Source organism: Scophthalmus maximus, chromosome 17 (assembly GCF_022379125.1).
Source record: "Scophthalmus maximus strain ysfricsl-2021 chromosome 17, ASM2237912v1, whole genome shotgun sequence".
Classification (NCBI taxonomy): domain Eukaryota; kingdom Metazoa; phylum Chordata; class Actinopteri; order Pleuronectiformes; family Scophthalmidae; genus Scophthalmus; species Scophthalmus maximus.
This window is the reverse complement of record NC_061531.1, coordinates 13355401-13372407: the sequence shown is the minus strand read 5'-3', so window position 1 is coordinate 13372407 and position 17007 is coordinate 13355401. Positions and strand designations below refer to the sequence as shown.

At 43.2% G+C, this 17007-nt stretch overlaps 1 protein-coding gene across 2 annotated transcripts; it reads right to left on the bottom strand.

The window, feature by feature from the left end:
- Positions 1 to 296: 296 nt before the first annotated feature.
- On the bottom strand, positions 297 to 16733 carry prkacaa (protein kinase, cAMP-dependent, catalytic, alpha, genome duplicate a). 2 transcript variants are annotated; one of them, XM_035614098.2, is made up of 10 exons: positions 15909 to 16733; positions 8043 to 8104; positions 7391 to 7519; positions 6295 to 6393; positions 6105 to 6187; positions 5888 to 6014; positions 5675 to 5770; positions 5415 to 5537; positions 4276 to 4440; positions 297 to 3453 (listed from the first exon to the last, which is right to left on the bottom strand). In XM_035614098.2, the coding sequence occupies exons 1-10, from the start codon at positions 15952 to 15954 to the stop codon at positions 3328 to 3330; spliced, it is 1056 nt and encodes a 351-aa protein (XP_035469991.1). In that variant the 5' UTR covers positions 15955 to 16733; the 3' UTR covers positions 297 to 3327. The 2 variants fall into 2 exon arrangements, with proteins under 2 accessions (XP_035469991.1, XP_035469990.2); XM_035614097.2 differs by lacking the exon at positions 15909 to 16733 and adding an exon at positions 10406 to 10755.
- Between the last annotated feature and the right edge of the window lie 274 nt (positions 16734 to 17007).

Here is a 17007-nt window from a genome sequence, read left to right as displayed (position 1 = left end):
CCATACTGTGACAGGATGAACACAACACTGCATTATTCAATTGCACCTGCCAGCATTTTAAAACATTCAAAATAACAGACAAGACAGTGGAAGAAAAATAAAACTAAAACTAAAGAAAAGTTACAGTCATCACCTACCAAAAATTCTGTTCCTCTGATGGGAAGACTGAGGCTGCAAATATCTTCCTTCAGATTTTCATGTAATAAAACATTTCTTTTGTCAGTGTGCTTAAGCTTATTTAGCTGAGTGACATTGTGCAAGGTGAGGTGAGAGTTTATATATATAACCCAGACATATTAGTCTTAACAAGTAAAACTTTATTGGAATGATACATTTTGCAAAATATTACTTTATGTATATTTTTTTTAACATACTCATTGTGTTCTAAGGGTATCTGTCAAGTTCACCAGAGGGTAAGATAGTTAAGACTGTCAAAGGCAAGGATATACAGTATTGTTTCCCAAAAGGTACAATAGACTACACAATCACTGTACCCAGGTCATGAGGAAAGGATTAATGTTGTTTTTTCTTTTTTTTCTCTCTCTCTCTCCTTTTTTTGAAAATACAATAAGAAAATATGAACGCAAAACATCTCAGATGTAAAAAGTGTTATGTTTGAATGAAGAGTGTGTGAAAACCTGATGAACGTAGAAGGCAAACACAGGAGAAGAACCCAGAACGAGCACAGATCAGTTGATAGTGTTTAGCTGATAAAAGATTTTAAGACGACTGACAAGAACTTTTGTATGGGAAACAAAAACAAAAAAAGCATTGTGATGGTGGCATTGCCCTCTACCCACCACCTATGATTTAGTCATTAGTCAGAACTTAAAGACCAAAGATATTACATGTGCTCTCTTCAAAGCTTTACATTAGGTCTCAAAAATTTCAAAGTATTAGCAAAAATCAATAAATAGGACATTTGAAAAAAAAAAAAAAAAGTGTGGCATGTGCTTCACTATTTGCAAAAGACAAGTTGGTGTGAGATCCACCGCATTGTTGAATGTGATGCTCACGACTGAAAGGTTAAATGGTGATGAGGCTGTCGGCTGTGGAAACTACGCTTCCTCACACATTGTCTCGGGTCCGAGATTGGGGGGGGGGGTATCTTGCTGTTGGGTTGTTCTACCACATGCAAGAAAAACCAAGCTCGCCAGAGAAATATGTATCATAAAGAATACACACCGTCACGTTTCCACACGGCATGGAGACATCTCCATCAGACAATTCAAGACATTCAAAAGCTATCCTGTGTTTGATCTCAATTACATCAACAGACTCCCCTCAAAATAATTACTCAAAGCCCGACCGAAAATCATTAAGTCGAAAAAAAAAAAAAACATTCGCGAAAAAATGACGTGACACAAGATTGGACAAATAGAGTGATGCACATCAAACGATTCACAGAAACTTTTTTTCTAGCACCTAGGGGCTGTGGAGGGGGAGGAGGAGGATGGGCTGGGTGAAAGCAAACATCCTTCATCAAACCAAAACAATGTGTTCAGTCAACAAACCAGCAATAAGATTAGGTCTGTGATTGTCTTGCATCCACAGAAATAAACTTGGCAAAAAGGGCGGGACAGTGTTAGGATCGCTTCCTTAGTTTAATGTCACACAGAAAGCCGGAAAACGGAAAAACAAAAAAACACTCCAATCGCAAACAGTCCCCAAAATGTGGTCGGACCGCAAATCTATGTGAAGGTGTAACATGTAAGGTATATACAAGAGAAAAGGGGGGGGGGGGGGGGTTATCAAGATTGGATGCACAAGTTCAGTGACAAACTGTTGCCAGTGAGGCCAGAGGAGCTTTCAGACATTTCTCTGGGTCTCGTTCCATCTTTCGAAACAGAGCAGTCGAGAGAGTCCGCATTAATAGTTACGCGTGTCAATCCGCGGTCTCCAGTGCGTCAGCTCGAGTGAGTGAAGCATAACGCTATGCCTTCTTTAAAAGTGATATTGTACAAAAATAACATGCACATTTTGTTGAAACATTTTGCTACTTTTTTTCTTTTTTTGTTGTTTGCGTATTAAAATCCACCACCACCAGAGTTACATACAGAAAACTTTGCAGTGTTCTCAGTTTGCAAATTTGGCAGAATTTATATTAGTTTATTTATGAAATCTTAAGTCAGTGTCACAGCTATGAGACAATGTTGAAAAAGATGTCTCTATCTCATATAGATATATATATACATACATATATATATATACATATACATACACATATATATACATATACATACACATATATATATATAAATATATATGTATACTTTGAATTAAATAAACAATAGTCAGGAGTGTGACCACAATGTTAGTTGCTGCTAAATCACAGCTGTTTAACCCACCCATGAGCACTAAATAACACACAAGCACAAAGATTGACAAAAAAAAAAAAAGGACAAAATGATTACCGATAGGATTTTCTTTTTTTAAATGCTCTAATAAATTCAGCTAAGAGAAAGATTTAAACGCAGACCTCACGTCTACCATTTCTTACAGGTCCCCAAGAAGCGGAGAGACCCCAATGACGTTTACTGTGACAAATCTGGTTCTCTCTGATCACAGAGGTCCCCCACTGCTTCGGCTGCGAGCAGTGAGCGCATCACCTTCCCTATAATCATGCCACACGGAGCAGACAAAGGCGGGCGCAGAGAGTTTTCAAGCTTTCAAACCAAAAAAAGAACGGGGCACAAAGGCCGATGCCACCACAGCCAAAGCTCTACACCAATGCTTTCCACAGTTTTCCAACCAGTTGGCATTATGATAGGCACATCTGTTGGACTTGGTATTGCTTGGACAGATTCATTATGGAGAGATGGAGGGGTGGGTGAGGGGGGACCAGGGTGACAAGATACAACAATCACTCCTTGAGAAGCTCGTAGAGAGGGGCCCGTTTAGGGGGGGAAAAAAAAGAGCATAGAAGATTCAGTACCCTAAACAGAAAAATCAATGCCTCAACCTGCAAAGACTTAGAACGCGTCATTACACCATCAGAAAGATACAAGTCTAGCTGAACAGCGACAACCGATTGCCTGTTCTCCTCAAGCCCCTGCCACAAACACAAGAGGGATAAATAAAACAAATAGGTAACAGCTGAGAAACAATCAGAAAAGGCAACACTGCTGGTTCTGCTGGATCTTCCTTCACTTTGCCTACATTTCCACTGGGGGGGGGGGATTTTACATTGTTGTCGTCAATTCAAATAAGCAAGTTAGCAGTCCACCCTAGCGTTTCCCGTCTTCAGACCCCCTATTTACTTTCTAGATGCCTTTCTCTCCCTCTCTTTCTGTCTCTCGCACTCGCTCCGCTACCCATGGTCGGAATCTAGAACTCAGCAAACTCCTTTGCACACTTTTCTGTGAAGGAGACTCGGATTTCCTCTTCCTCATAGTCGTCAAAGTTGCTCGTGTCGCCGGGGCCTTTGCATTTAGGAATAAAGGGAGCTTCCACCTGGAACACACAGAGGACAAATCAAAATCAGTAGAACGATGCAGTGTGGTCTCAGGGAGAGAATCAACGCCACGGGACGCTCCATAAAAAACAACAAGATGACATTTGAATATTTCCCAAGGGACAAAGAGACAATTAAAAATATTCATATTCATTTGCAGTTGTGCAGAGCAACTTAAGATTGTTGAAATGACAGTGAACCGTGTTACACAATCAAGAAATCATGCTAGGATACTTGGCAGACTTTTAAATCATTCTGTGGTCACACTGCAGGACTCCTTTTGTGATCACATGTTATCATTTGCTTTCCCCTGAAGTCAACTCGTCTAATTCTATTGCAGATGGTCAGTTCTTGTATCTCTCAGTATGAATTTCAAGAACTCCCAGAAAAGAAAAGAAAATCTGAACCTGCTGCATTCATATGCATCATGTGTAGCCACAGAAAGTATTATTGATACCTAAGCAACGAGCTCAAGGGCTACAGGGTGTTTCTTTTTTTTTCTTCTATTGACATAAATCAAGACAAAATTGTGAAACACCTCGTCAACTGTAACTGTGATTCAGTTTATGTGGTCCAAAATCTATGTTTATATTCATACTGAACGGTCAAATTAAACAGGACTTGTGTCCATTGCAGATTTAATAATTTATTTTAATACATGCTTTAATACATGAATTTTCCATTAGCCTCTAATACATTATCATCTGTGCAGGGCACAGGGCGTCTTCCTGTGTGAGGATCACTTTCCTTGCCCCTTTTTCTATTTGTCAAAATGCGAGGTGCAACACATTAATGCTGGTTGCAGGCTGGCCTCCTCTCACCTTCCTCTGGTAGATGGCGATCCAATCGGTGGTGGCAAACCACTTGTGACCCTTGATATCATTGACTCCGTTCCTGAGGTTGCCGAAGCGCTTGGTCAGGTCCACCTGAAGCAGATTTCTCAGCAGATCCTTCAGGTCCGAGCTGAAGTGAGAGGGAAAGCGAACCTGCAAAGAGTAGACGCTGTGTGAGTGTGTGCGATCAAATCAAGTTTTATTTATTTATTTATTTTTACCTCATGCTATAGTTCAACCGTTGAGCCTATGAGTGATGCACAGCACTAAAGAGTGGTACTGTGTAAATGACAATGGTTTTAACACATCCGTTTGTTTTCCCCATTCCACTTTTCATTTGACCTTCCTCATCAATAAACCATTTGGACGACAGAATTTCTTACCACTGGTGGTTTATGCATGAAAATGCAGCGATAACAGCCATTTGGGAGGCTCAAAAAATGACCTGCACTCAAAGACTCTGAGGTCACTTGTTTGGTTTCAATACTCTAATGACCACTAACTGATGCTAGGAGCACTTTCTGCCAGATTCACACCATTTACTGCAGTCAAATGTCAAATAACTGCATCGTAATCTGTATGACACTGATGCAGGTGCCTAATAAACTGCAAATCAGCCGTTTATGGGCTGTGAGGCAACCAGAACATACGCTACAAGTTCAGTTATTTCTCTGCCAATGCTCCCAAAAGAAGGTTTCTGATTCAAACGTGTTCAACTTGAAACTACAGCGATCAAAAACCTCAGGGGTCTATAAATTGAGTGATTTCTAGGTTTGACATATTTGAGTGAGTTATTCATACAAAATTACTTTCTGTTGTTTCTTATGAAGAAACCAGTTAATATAGGAAGCAAAAGACATTTATCCTTGACTGACAACATTTAGAAAGATCAGATGTGCCGTGACAATATCATCACAAATTTTTGCCACATTGTTTGTGTGTTTCAGACAATTTCCTATTATGGCGGTTTTCAGTGCAGCACCAGTACGAATAACAGACTTTTAAAAATGCAAAAAAAAATGCCTTTGCCAAGGAGCAGTGTATAATTATGCCCCTGTGTTGTGATGGCACAATTCAAACAACGTATGAAATGAAAACTTATTTAGGGGGCATTTAGGTAAACTCACCTTCCCCGATACAATCTTCTCGTAAATCTGAATAGGCTGGTCTGCGAAGAAGGGGGGGTAACCAGCAGCCATCTCATATATCAGCACTCCCAGAGCCCACCAATCCACTGCTTTATTGTAACCCTGGAAAACACAATGGAATTAAGGGCAGTCTAACGTGTCCTCTAGCAAAAACTCACAGTCTCATGTAGATTTGAGAACTCATCTCCCCTTCATATAAAAAGCGGTGCTGTTCACCCTGGGCCGAGCTGAACACTTACCTTACTGAGGATAATCTCTGGTGCCAGGTACTCTGGGGTCCCGCAAAGCGTCCAGGTTCGGCCCTTCACCCTTTTCGCAAATCCAAAATCTGTTACCTGAGGAAGAGAGGGGTACAGCTCTGAGTACTAAACCTTGCACTCTGCAAGAAAACCCGAGACCAATCAAACAATAGCTGTTGTCGATGACGTAGAAAGCAAACATGCAATCCTTGCCTGTATGTAACCTTGGTGGTCGATGAGCAGGTTCTCCGGCTTCAGATCTCGGTAGATGAGATCCAGTGAGTGAAGGTATTCGAAGGTCAGTACAATCTGGGCTGCGTAGAAGCGGGCGTGTGGTTCACTGCACGACAGGTCGGGCACAACATTTACAGTCAACCAGCAGCATTTGGAAAATGTTGTAGGTGGAGTTAAACCTAAAAAGTCAATTTACCTGAATCTACCGATTCTCCTTAAGTGTGAGAACATTTCACCCCCGGGTACATACTCCATTATCATATACAGATTACTGTTATCCTGCAGAGAGATGAGCAAAGTCTTACTGTGACATGCAAAACACACATTCAAACAAGAGGTGAACATTCTTTGAAGATTAAAAACATATATTTTTTTTAAATCCATACCTTAAAAGAGTGCTCCAGTCGCACCAGAAAGGGAAAGCTGACAGCTTGCAGGATACGTTTCTCGTTCAGTGTGTGCTCTATCTGCTTCAGCTTCACTACCTGGGAGAAAACAGGATGGACTATGGTTCAGGTTACTGTGTGTGTTGTGAGGGTTGTTATTGTCTTAACACAGGTTGAAAAACTGCCTGATCAGACACATTAGAACACTAATTTATAATTTCGTCAAGTTTGTAATATTTTAAATGTTTTTTCTAGTTTCCCTGTAGTCTTTTAACGTGAGCTACTTGATCCCCAATTTAAAACTGACATAATCTGTGACACAGTTGCTGCTTTCAGACATGCAGCAACTGAGGGGCTGTATGTGAGAATGCAAATGTTGCGACGAACATTTTTTCCAGAACTTTTCCTGCCAGCCGCACCCCAGGTAAAATTCCCGGAAAATGTCAGAGTGAGCACGTGAGAATGCAGCAGGAAAATCTCCGGAAAATTCACGGTGAGCGAGTGGGTGTGTCGATGACTGTGAACGGAAAACACTGCTTTCCGCAGAGGGATTATCGCCATGTCCTGCCTCCTGCACGCTCTACCTGGACACCACAGAATTTTCCGTAAATGCGTCAGACTCAGACAGTCTCCCGCTGCGTTTGTTGTTGTGACTGCAAAATGTACGAACCTGAGTTGATCTCTGAAAACAGCTTTGGTGATTACAAACTGGTAGTAGCTATTTTCATACATGAACTCTCCGGCGAGGGGTCACTCTGGGTAGAGTGCCCACTCGCTGGATGTTAAATATTCCAGAGATTTTCCCGCTGTATTCTCATATGGGCTCACTCAGACATTTTCCGGAAATTTACTTGGGGGGCTGGCAAGAAAATTTCAGGCAAATGTCCGTACTTCAGTGCGAGCAGCCTAGGATACGTAAACTTTATTTAGGTCACGGTCACATCTCTATTCTTCATGGAACTACTTGCCAGTGAGGCAAAGATAATAATGATATTATCATGATATCATTGTATTAATAATACAGCATTATTATCATTAGAAATACAAAATGGGAGTGCCCAAGTTACGCATTCGACTTCTGTTGTAAGTACTGTACCTTCTGTTTATCAAGTATTTTCATGGCGAAGTGCTGGCCCGACTCTTTGTGTTTGACCAGCATGACTCGACCAAATGAACCGGTGCCTAAGGTCTTCAAACGCTCAAAGTGGTCCAATCCTGCAGTTTGCTGAGGGGCAGAAGAGAATACCAGTAAGACGAAAGGGTGCATTACATTTTTACCAGCAATGTACCACGAAGAGTCCTACTTTAGTTTATCTTTTTGACTAAATAGAATCGCACTAAGATGTACTAATGGGTCAGTAAAAAGTATTTACTTGTTAGTTTAATGTGTATCTAACATGCTGAATTACACATTTTGGTCATTGATGTACCAGTTGTAGAAAATAGGTGTGTTTATATATCCACATTGGCCAGCAGAGGGTGCAATAGCCCTATAAAATAAAATGGAATGAATATGATCATGTGCAGCTCTATTCCCATGATTCTGCCTGTGGAGTCTGGTTCATTCATTGTGAAATGCATTATAACACTAATTTGTCCCACATACAAAAAAAAATAAACACTATAAGTAGATGTCCAATAATAATAAAAAAAAGAATGCATTAATGTAACAGTGTACAATAATAGAGGAAAATGGAAAAATAATGACGAGACAGAAAAAGATAAGTAATTGCAATCCTCTCTCTCACCTGTGCTGGATTCTCCCATTTCTTCAGGAAATCTTCTTTGGCTTTGGCAAGAAACTCCTTCACTGCAATTGTAAAACGTTGCGTAATCATTAGAAAGAGTTTGTCTGCTTTAAAATGTCCAGACTATTCAGGATTTTGTGTAACAGGTCACCCTAATCTGATAACCAAGACCCAGAGAATACCACAATATTGGTGTTTTACAATCATGTGCCCAAATTTGTGATAAAGTCAAGCAAGTGAGCATGATGTATGTTATGTGCCTAAGTGTACATCAAAATAAATACTGTCTTGTGATTAGTTGAGACCGTCTGCGTTCATCTGGCTCCTCAGCTTGAATGCAAACAGCTGCTTCGCAACCACGAAGGTGATACTGTACAAGCAGCTGACTTAGTGAATTAAACTAACACTGATGTTCATATTAACACTAAATACCGCTCAAGGTAAAAAAGACACCATTTCACCCATAGAACAAATTCCCCGCTACACTATAACCCGACAAAATCATCACAGCAGCAAAAAATGGTTTAGAAGTCACAGAATAAAGATGAAAAGAGATCAGTCAAGGTGTGAGGTTAAATAGACCCGCGACTGCAAGAGTGAGAGAAGAATGAGCGAGTCAATTTCCCTGCAAAAACTACAATGAATGGAGACAAAAGCTCAGTCAAAACCAATCCCTAAAAACCTGGATAAAGTATGACGCAGCTAATCTGTGTTGTGCGGAATATCTTCAAAAACAGAGTGTAAAGAAGCTACAGGCCTCGGTGGCTGCGATGGAACACATCATGTGTACATGTGAGACGGCCACATGCGTGACATCTCAGCTAGTGTTTACCAGAGAGCATGTGGGAGGCTCTGAAGCACATTGCAAAGGTTCTACGGCCTGTTGAGACAAAATAAAGAAAAGAAAAAGTAGAACATGAAGAACATGCTGGAGGCAGCAACTGACCCCCCCCCCCCCCGCACCACAAAAACCACGCTTATGCATTAAAGCAAAGTTGGATTTGGACACTGAGCGACCTCCATGCTCATCATGACAGGATTGACACGGTCCACTCTTGTTAGGCGCCGCCCGAGTGATCATGCCTTCAAAACTGATAAAAGACTGAGACCAAAGTCAGGGGGTGCTCCACTTATGAACGCACTGTTAAAAATAGATCTGGAATAATAAATCAATGAACGTGCAAAGTGCGCACACACGCACACACGCGCACACACACACACACACAGCGTCATATGGAGAAGTTCATTTTTCTTGCCCTTATCTTTATGAGGCTAATCACTGTGCTCTGTGGGAACATGTACAGTAGATAATCAGTCCTTCCTCATTCCTCCTTACTGTCTGTGAAGTTCTTCGGACACTGGCCCTAGCCGTATCAGCTGGGGAGGCACAGCTAATTCTACAGTTAGCCCTGGACACAAGTAATACAATTATAATGAGTAATATAATAAATAATGTAATTTACACTAGTGGACACTAGTTACACTGTGGAGGCCAAAACCATATCAGGGCGATATGGAATGTCTATCAGTCAGGGTAATCAATGCAGCACAGCAGCCTAGGGCACAGTTTAAATAAAGCCAGTCAGCTGTCAATAGTGAAAGTGCATCATAATCTATTATTAACTTTGTGATAAGAATATTTCAACTAATTGACATTTGCAGCGATACATGAAAAAAAATATTAGTGGCAACTGTCTAAACATAAACCTCTCATGTGAACATTAGTGTGTATCACACACACACACACACACACACACACACACACACACACACACACACACACACACACACACACACACACACACACACACACACACACACACACACACACACACACACACACACACACACACACACACACACACACACACACACACACACACACACACACAATTAAATGAGGCTTAATCCTCATTTAGAAAATGTGATTTCCTGCAAATTCCCCAAAGAGCAGCAGCTCCAACAATAGGATGGGAGAGAGCCAGCACGAACGGCAGAGACCAAAGTTCGCATAAACACATGTGGAGAGCACTGCTGCTCCCACAGAGAGCGGTGGAAGCAGACGGTTCAATGGTGAGAAAACATTTCCCGTGAAAAGTTGCTCAACTCCCACTTCGACGAGCACAAAGAGCCTCAGATGGAGCTATTCCTGTCAAAACTTGAACCTGGTCAGAAGAAACACTTGGGTGCTGAATGGCCAAATTAACAGATTTAAGGGAAATGTCTTGATCTTCATTTCAGACTCTCTTTAGGACGGCTTCACTTCGACAACCCTTCATTCAGACTCTCTTTACGGCGGCTTGACTACCCATGGGAGTTTCACTTCGACAACCCTGGCTTTCCTGTAACCCAACATTCCTTACCATCTGGGATGTCTACAGGTACCTCTGGTGCTGCAGCATTGGCCGAGCGCGACCCGGATTCACTTGAGCGCGAGGATGACTCCCTCTTGCCTGCATGCCTCTTAGAGCTCTTCCTGTCACACATTAGCCCTGCAAAGTCTCCCCTGTTTCTTCTTCCTTCCTCACAGCCACTGATTCATGACCTATCCTCCCCCTCTGAGAGCACTCGGGGTCAGATCTGCAGCCCCACTCATCCACAGAAACCAAGTCAAGTGTCCTTGCCGGAAAGGATGTCTTCGGTGTTTCCTGTGACTGTCACTTTGCCTGGGGACCAAGTTCAGAAAGTTGCGTCCACCTCCAGTGTGCAGTCAAACGTTGCGTGGAGAGCAGCACTTCTCCTGTTTCACTCACACAGATCAATTTGGACCCTTGCTTGGTTTGTATCAATATTTATTCTGCACACAAAGTACTCTCTGCCGTTCCCTCTCATGTCAACCACACACGCAAACACATACGCATACTAGACACATCGATCTAAACAGGGCCATAATCATCAGGGGGCGGAGCATAAAACAGTAGCTGATATATTTATCCAACCCAGAGAGAAAGTCCAATGGAAAACCAGGCCCTTGAAATGAGCTAGACACATCTAGATGCGAGTAAAACATCCCTAATTAGCAGAACCAATCAGATGTCAGATCTGCAATGAAAAAAACTCTCAGAGCTGATCTGGGTGTCTAAAAAAACAACACATTAAAGTAGCTCTCTCTAAGCAAAGCTGGGGCGCACAAACCACAGGGAAACTTTTTTTTCCTCCCTGCCCAAATGCACCAGAGAGTCTGTGTAATGCCAGTCCTGAATTGATCCTCCAAAAAATCAATCCCGCATCTCTCCCCTGGGCCTCACTAGCCCCACTCTGACGCAGGAACAGTAGGGTTACATTAGGGCGAGCTGACCGACATTTAACTGTGAAGCGCGCAAAATCAGGTCCCACTCCACGCCGGGCCTTGTTCGGAGAGCACACAGCCGCCCTGTGTGGTGAATGGGAAAACAGTCAGAGGAGAAACAGCGCTGCAGGTGAACTAGAAAGGTGTTTGCACGTGTAAACAACAGGCAGCAGCTACTCACAAAATCACCAATAGGAAGTTGTGTTGTGTACAACTGTTAGAAATGAGGCGGGGAGTTTAAATTACTGATGGTCATCTTACACTTTAATTAGAGATCACTTTAATTTAATCTGAGATTTATTTAGTTTTGAAGTTTCTGTTTCATACCGTTTGAAAGTTTGAAGGCCCTTGAGCAGCCATTTAAAGGAAGCAATTGTTGTTTATTCCTAGATTTATCAATTTAAAAAAAAACTTCATTAATGTGTTCTATCTATTTAAATGCATGCTGGCGGACAGGTTAAGCACTTGTATCTGTCAGTTTCATTGCGTGATGATACATTCAAATTGCTCTGTATCACAATGACCCTTATTCAAACTTTGAGTATCACTTTGTGATTTTCCACAGGGGTATATGAAAAAAAGTAAACCTTTCAAAGAGAAGCTTTAGGGTTGTGCTGAACTAAAATACAGAAGGTGTAGTATGTAAGGTCCATCATTACATCCCCCAAGGAGGTTATGTTTTCACCCGTCAGTTAGTTTGTTGTTGTCTTTTGTTTGTTTGTTTGTGTTTGTCAGCATGATTATGCAAAATAACTGAACAGATTTCCAGGAAACTGGGTGGAAGGAACCCATTGAATTTTGGCACGGATCCCAACAAAGGGGGCTGATCAAGGAAATTTTTTTAATCACTTTCTTCAACATTGCGAGGTAGGGCATTTTTTGTTGTTGACATTTTCAGCTATTTCCCAGGGAATAATGCATGAATCTCAATGAAAAACCAGCCATATTAAGTGGACTGATATCTAGGAGATATCAAATAAACAAACCAATGGAGAGGGGCGAAAACATAACCTCCTTGGCGGAGGTAATTTTCCTTTGCGAATGTAGTTAGTTTACTACTTCATCCCAAGAGGTTTCGCTGGTTGGGGACTTAACATTAACCAGGTAGATATACTGTATAGTGGATAATGGACATTGTTGTTTCCCAGAGTTTCTGCTCTTCCTCTGGGAGCCCTACATTCTGTAGCGTGGCATTATGACATGCTGTGACCTTATTTATTGCTGAGAACAAGTATTTTCAGCAGCACCTCTGATGTGACAGCAGCTTTAAAAGATTAAGGACAACAGACACGAGGACTCACACACAACTACAGTACCACAACCAGTGGATGTGAAAATCCAAAAGGAAACTACTGTTCTTTCTGAGACCACTAAATTCCATCCTCGGTTTTGCTTTGCCTGTCGCTGGATTTTGCATCACAGGATTGTTCCAAGGCAGCATGTTAGCTTGCCAACAGTGTGGTACGCTTATCTGAGCTGGCTGATTGGCATTTCAGCCATAAGGTCCGCTGGTAATCAGTGCAGGCTTATAACAAAGCCCCTTTTACAGGAGACAGGAAGTGATGAGCGATCCAAACACAAACCTGCGCCTGTTACACAAACCAGCTGCGTGCAGAGCAGGGGCAGGACATGAACCGCACAGATATTTATAGACGGAGGGAGTTGCACTTTGACAGGGTGCCACCTCATTATATGGCCAAATTCAAAACGCTCAAGACTCAATACAACCGTCCCCCGTGTCATGGCTGGTTGCAAGGACCCTCTTGCTCGGATGTTGTGTGAGGAAGTGCAGAAAAATCTATCAAGCACCTATACAACCAGCAAGACTTACAAGAGCACTACAAAGTGAGAAGTACAACAACACAAGGATGTTGTAACACAAAGTAAAGTGTGTTCGGATAGGTTCAACGTCATATCGAGTTTAAGGCTGACAGTGTTATTCTGTGCAGCATGGCAACGTACGGCCACATCAACAGTAACTGTGAAAGGCTTTCATTTGAACTGCAACTAGAAAACAATAGATAACAAAGCAGAGACAAACAAATGGACGCTCTGTGGTGTGTGTGTGTGTGTGTGAGATAGAGAGAGCGACATGTGCAGACATACACAAACAGACACACTCATACATATTCATCTTGGCTTCTGTCCATAAATACCAATGTCTGATATCTCCACCAAAGCCAATAGACACTTCAACGCATCAGGTCATGAGACAAATGTAGAAACAAACATAATCAAAAAAAACCTAACTTAATTATCTGTTAAACGTATGAACCTGATCACAGCTCGACTGGCTAAGCTAGTGGGACATCGCATTAGCAACAGCTCCACCCCTAACCCGCCATGCTCCTGTCCCGCTTCAGAATGAAAACTCACTCCAGCAGCGAGCCTCTAGCTCCTCCTGTGGTGGGTCATGTCTGCCTTCTCCACTGCCTGTGTCCCCTAAACAGGGCCCGACTCGATGAAACAGCCTTCCTGCCAGCCTGTGAATAACAGACATCATAAAAGGCTGGAGGAAGCCAGCCGATAGTCTGTGTAGAGTCTCAAAAAGTGCTGTATTTCCAGAAGATCTAACAAACGGGGAAATCCAGAATAAGGCCAACCGCGTCTTGTAAGTCAAAAACTTAAATACTATCTGGGCTGGCTGAGTTTAGCGTATAGAGCAGTGGAGGCGATGAACAGCGGTGCAGAGACTGGGCTGGACCTTCCTTGCTCCTTCACTTCCTGCAGCAGTTCACGGTGTCTGTCCGCCCTGCTTCTTCCTGTGGGCCAGCAATCCGCTTTTTATAACAAGAGCGGCGGCTCTCCGCTCATCCACTCCAGCCTGGAAAGTTCCGAGGAAACAGACCCCCGTGCACATGAACCAGCTCACAACACTCCTTTTCCATTTTCCGTAGAAACCGAAAAGGGCCGCCATGTTGTGCCTAATCTCTAACTGCTCGGTGGAAAATTACAATCCTGAGTTAGTTTCTGGCCACTTGGTCCGCACCTGTCTCTAGGGATCAGGGTGGGTTCTTAGTGGGTCCAGAGTGATCGGGCTGATAAGGATGTGAAGCAGACCTCCCAGCACCAGCATTACCTTCTAAGTCCTTGCTTTTAACTTACTAATTCCACAAATTCCACTACCACTTCTACACACTGGACAGAAAAATAAACAACCCCTTTGAGCTAGACGTCTGAGAGTCGCGGGCCTTGTTGCAGGAGTAACCAGTGATGGGTTAACGTTACAGAGGGACTGAAGGCCATTCTTCACACCTACTCTCTACCAGCAGCAAGGAGCTGACACTCATTTTGCAGATAGCTGTTCAGACTTTGCACAGTTGAGCGTTACTTATGGTGTCAAGGATAAAAACATAAAATTGTGTCCTCCCTGGGCTTGCATAAGGCCCGTGATACTGACTGGAAGAAGGTAACCCTTAATGCTTGGTTTAAAATTGACAAGATTTTTTGTTGAGAAATAGAAATTTGCTCCGTCTAGCAGTCAACACTGGGGCTCACAATGTACGTAATCTAATGTGCCATTGTTTCTTTTTTAAATGTGGCAGTAACAAAAAAAAAACGCTGCAGAGACCAAGAGAGCGACAACAGTGCATCCCTTGCTCCATGTCACGCACACCAACATTTAGCACACGTACTCAATGGTGTCACATACAAGTGCCCTTGTTCTAAATGCTGCTCATCACATGATGTTCAAGAGACTCCTCAACTCCCAAGTTTCTGCCTGAAGAGGATCACCCTCGTTCATCATATGACCCTGGCCTGGCGTGTTGTTTTTTTCTTCTTCTCTCTCCCTTCACTGATAACAACCAACTCCCCTCTACTGCGAGACTAAGATTAACATTCAGCTCATCTCTTAAGAACAAATTTTACGTGCAATCTCTATTCTTCATTCAATTTTCTGCAGAACTTTAATTTTTCAAGGGGCTGCGTTATTAAAAAAAGAGAACAAAGCAACTCCACAGTAAAGGTTTAGGATTTCAGTTGGAGGGTTGTTATTTTTTAATAGGAGGGCGTAAAAAACACACATCTGAAACACACGGACCACAAAGAAACCTATGACTGTTGTATAAGGCCAGTTCTTGTCATCCTCACTGGTACCTCTGAACATAACCTGGGGCTTTGAATCACGAGCTTTCCCACAGCATCGGTGGGGAGAATGAATAACATCCTCCGCTGCTCAGCTGAGATGAACATGGTGTCACAGTACGAAGACAAAAAAACAGGAAAGAATTCCTGGCAGAAGTTTATCTGTGGATATGAATGGCCTCAGGTATCTTCCATGGGGGAGGCAAGAGCAAAGAAAGTTTAGTATTTTCTGCACGATCACTTTGAAGATGGTGAAACGTGGAGTTATTGTGTGTGTGTGTGTGTGTGTGTGTGTGTGTGTGTGTGTGTGTGTGTGTGTGTGTGTGTGCGTGCGTGCGTGCGTGCGTGCGTGCGTGCGTGTCTCTGGGCCTTGGATTGCATAGGTGTTAATTTGTACTTTTTCATTTTGCTGGCAATATGGGCAACAGGAAGTGACAGCTGGGCATGATGCAGCCAGCTGCTGGCTGCAGCCACGGGCTGCAGGTACTCACCGCTCTCCATCTCGTTGCCCTTCTTCGCGGTGGGCGTGTTGCCCATGGTGGCAGGCCGATGGTGGTGTCCCTGGGTTCGGGCTGGGTTTGTCCTTTTTCCAAGTCGTGGAGTGATGCTAGCACCTCTCAACGCAGTCGGGTGGGCTCAATGAAAGCGGACAGCTGGCTACTAGCTAACAGCTACCATTATTGACAAATGAGTGTAAATGTGTGTTTCTTTTTTTCTTCCAACACTTTCCCCCCGCGACGAATTCAGAAAACTGCAAGCCGAGCGACTGTATCCAAGTCCGCTGCTGAGACCAACGCTTTCAAGTTGGCTAGGCTAGCACGGCAGCTAACTCCAGCAGATATGGCCAGCGGACGGTAGCTCGGTAGCGTTAGCGTGTCAATTTTCCGAGCGAGCGCCGAGACAACAACGCGGCACTCGACTGTCCTTTATTTCCAAGACGTGACTCCGTTCGTCCGAAAATCCAGCCGGGACCATGAGACGGGTCGTCGAAAGCCGCTAACTGTCTGTCTCGCGAGCAAGCTAGCGTTAGCTTTTAGCGTCCCTCGCAGTCGTATCCTGGCCTGACCTACCCAGGTACTATCTCTGTGTAAGGCAGGCCTTTTCAGTCGAGACCCGGGTATCAAAAGTGGTGTCCGGGGTGGTCGTTTAGTCCGCTGTCGGCTATTTCAAATGGATGTCTCTCCATTCATTCCCAAACCAGCCGTCAAGTGCAATGGGACCGATCATCTGAGGGTCGATTACTAAGATCAACAGAGCCCTTCCATTAATCTTTAGACCGCAAGGGAAACTCCAGTCATCCATCTGGCAGGTCCCGCCTCTGGCCGCCTCCGATTGGCTGAATTCACAGATACTTGCGTGACAGAGGACGAGACTCGAGCGCCGATTGGATTAGCGTCAACCCATCCAATCATTGCATTGATGCAATTCGTCGGTTAAATCGTTTTGTCCGGCCTCCCGGACTCGCTAGCAGCCAATACGCCCCAAACTGTGTTTTTATTATATTATCTTTGTCCTAAATAAGCAACTGTTTGTATTTATCTACCTCTCCTTATCGCACAACACAAATCTAATGCAACGACCTTGCAACCG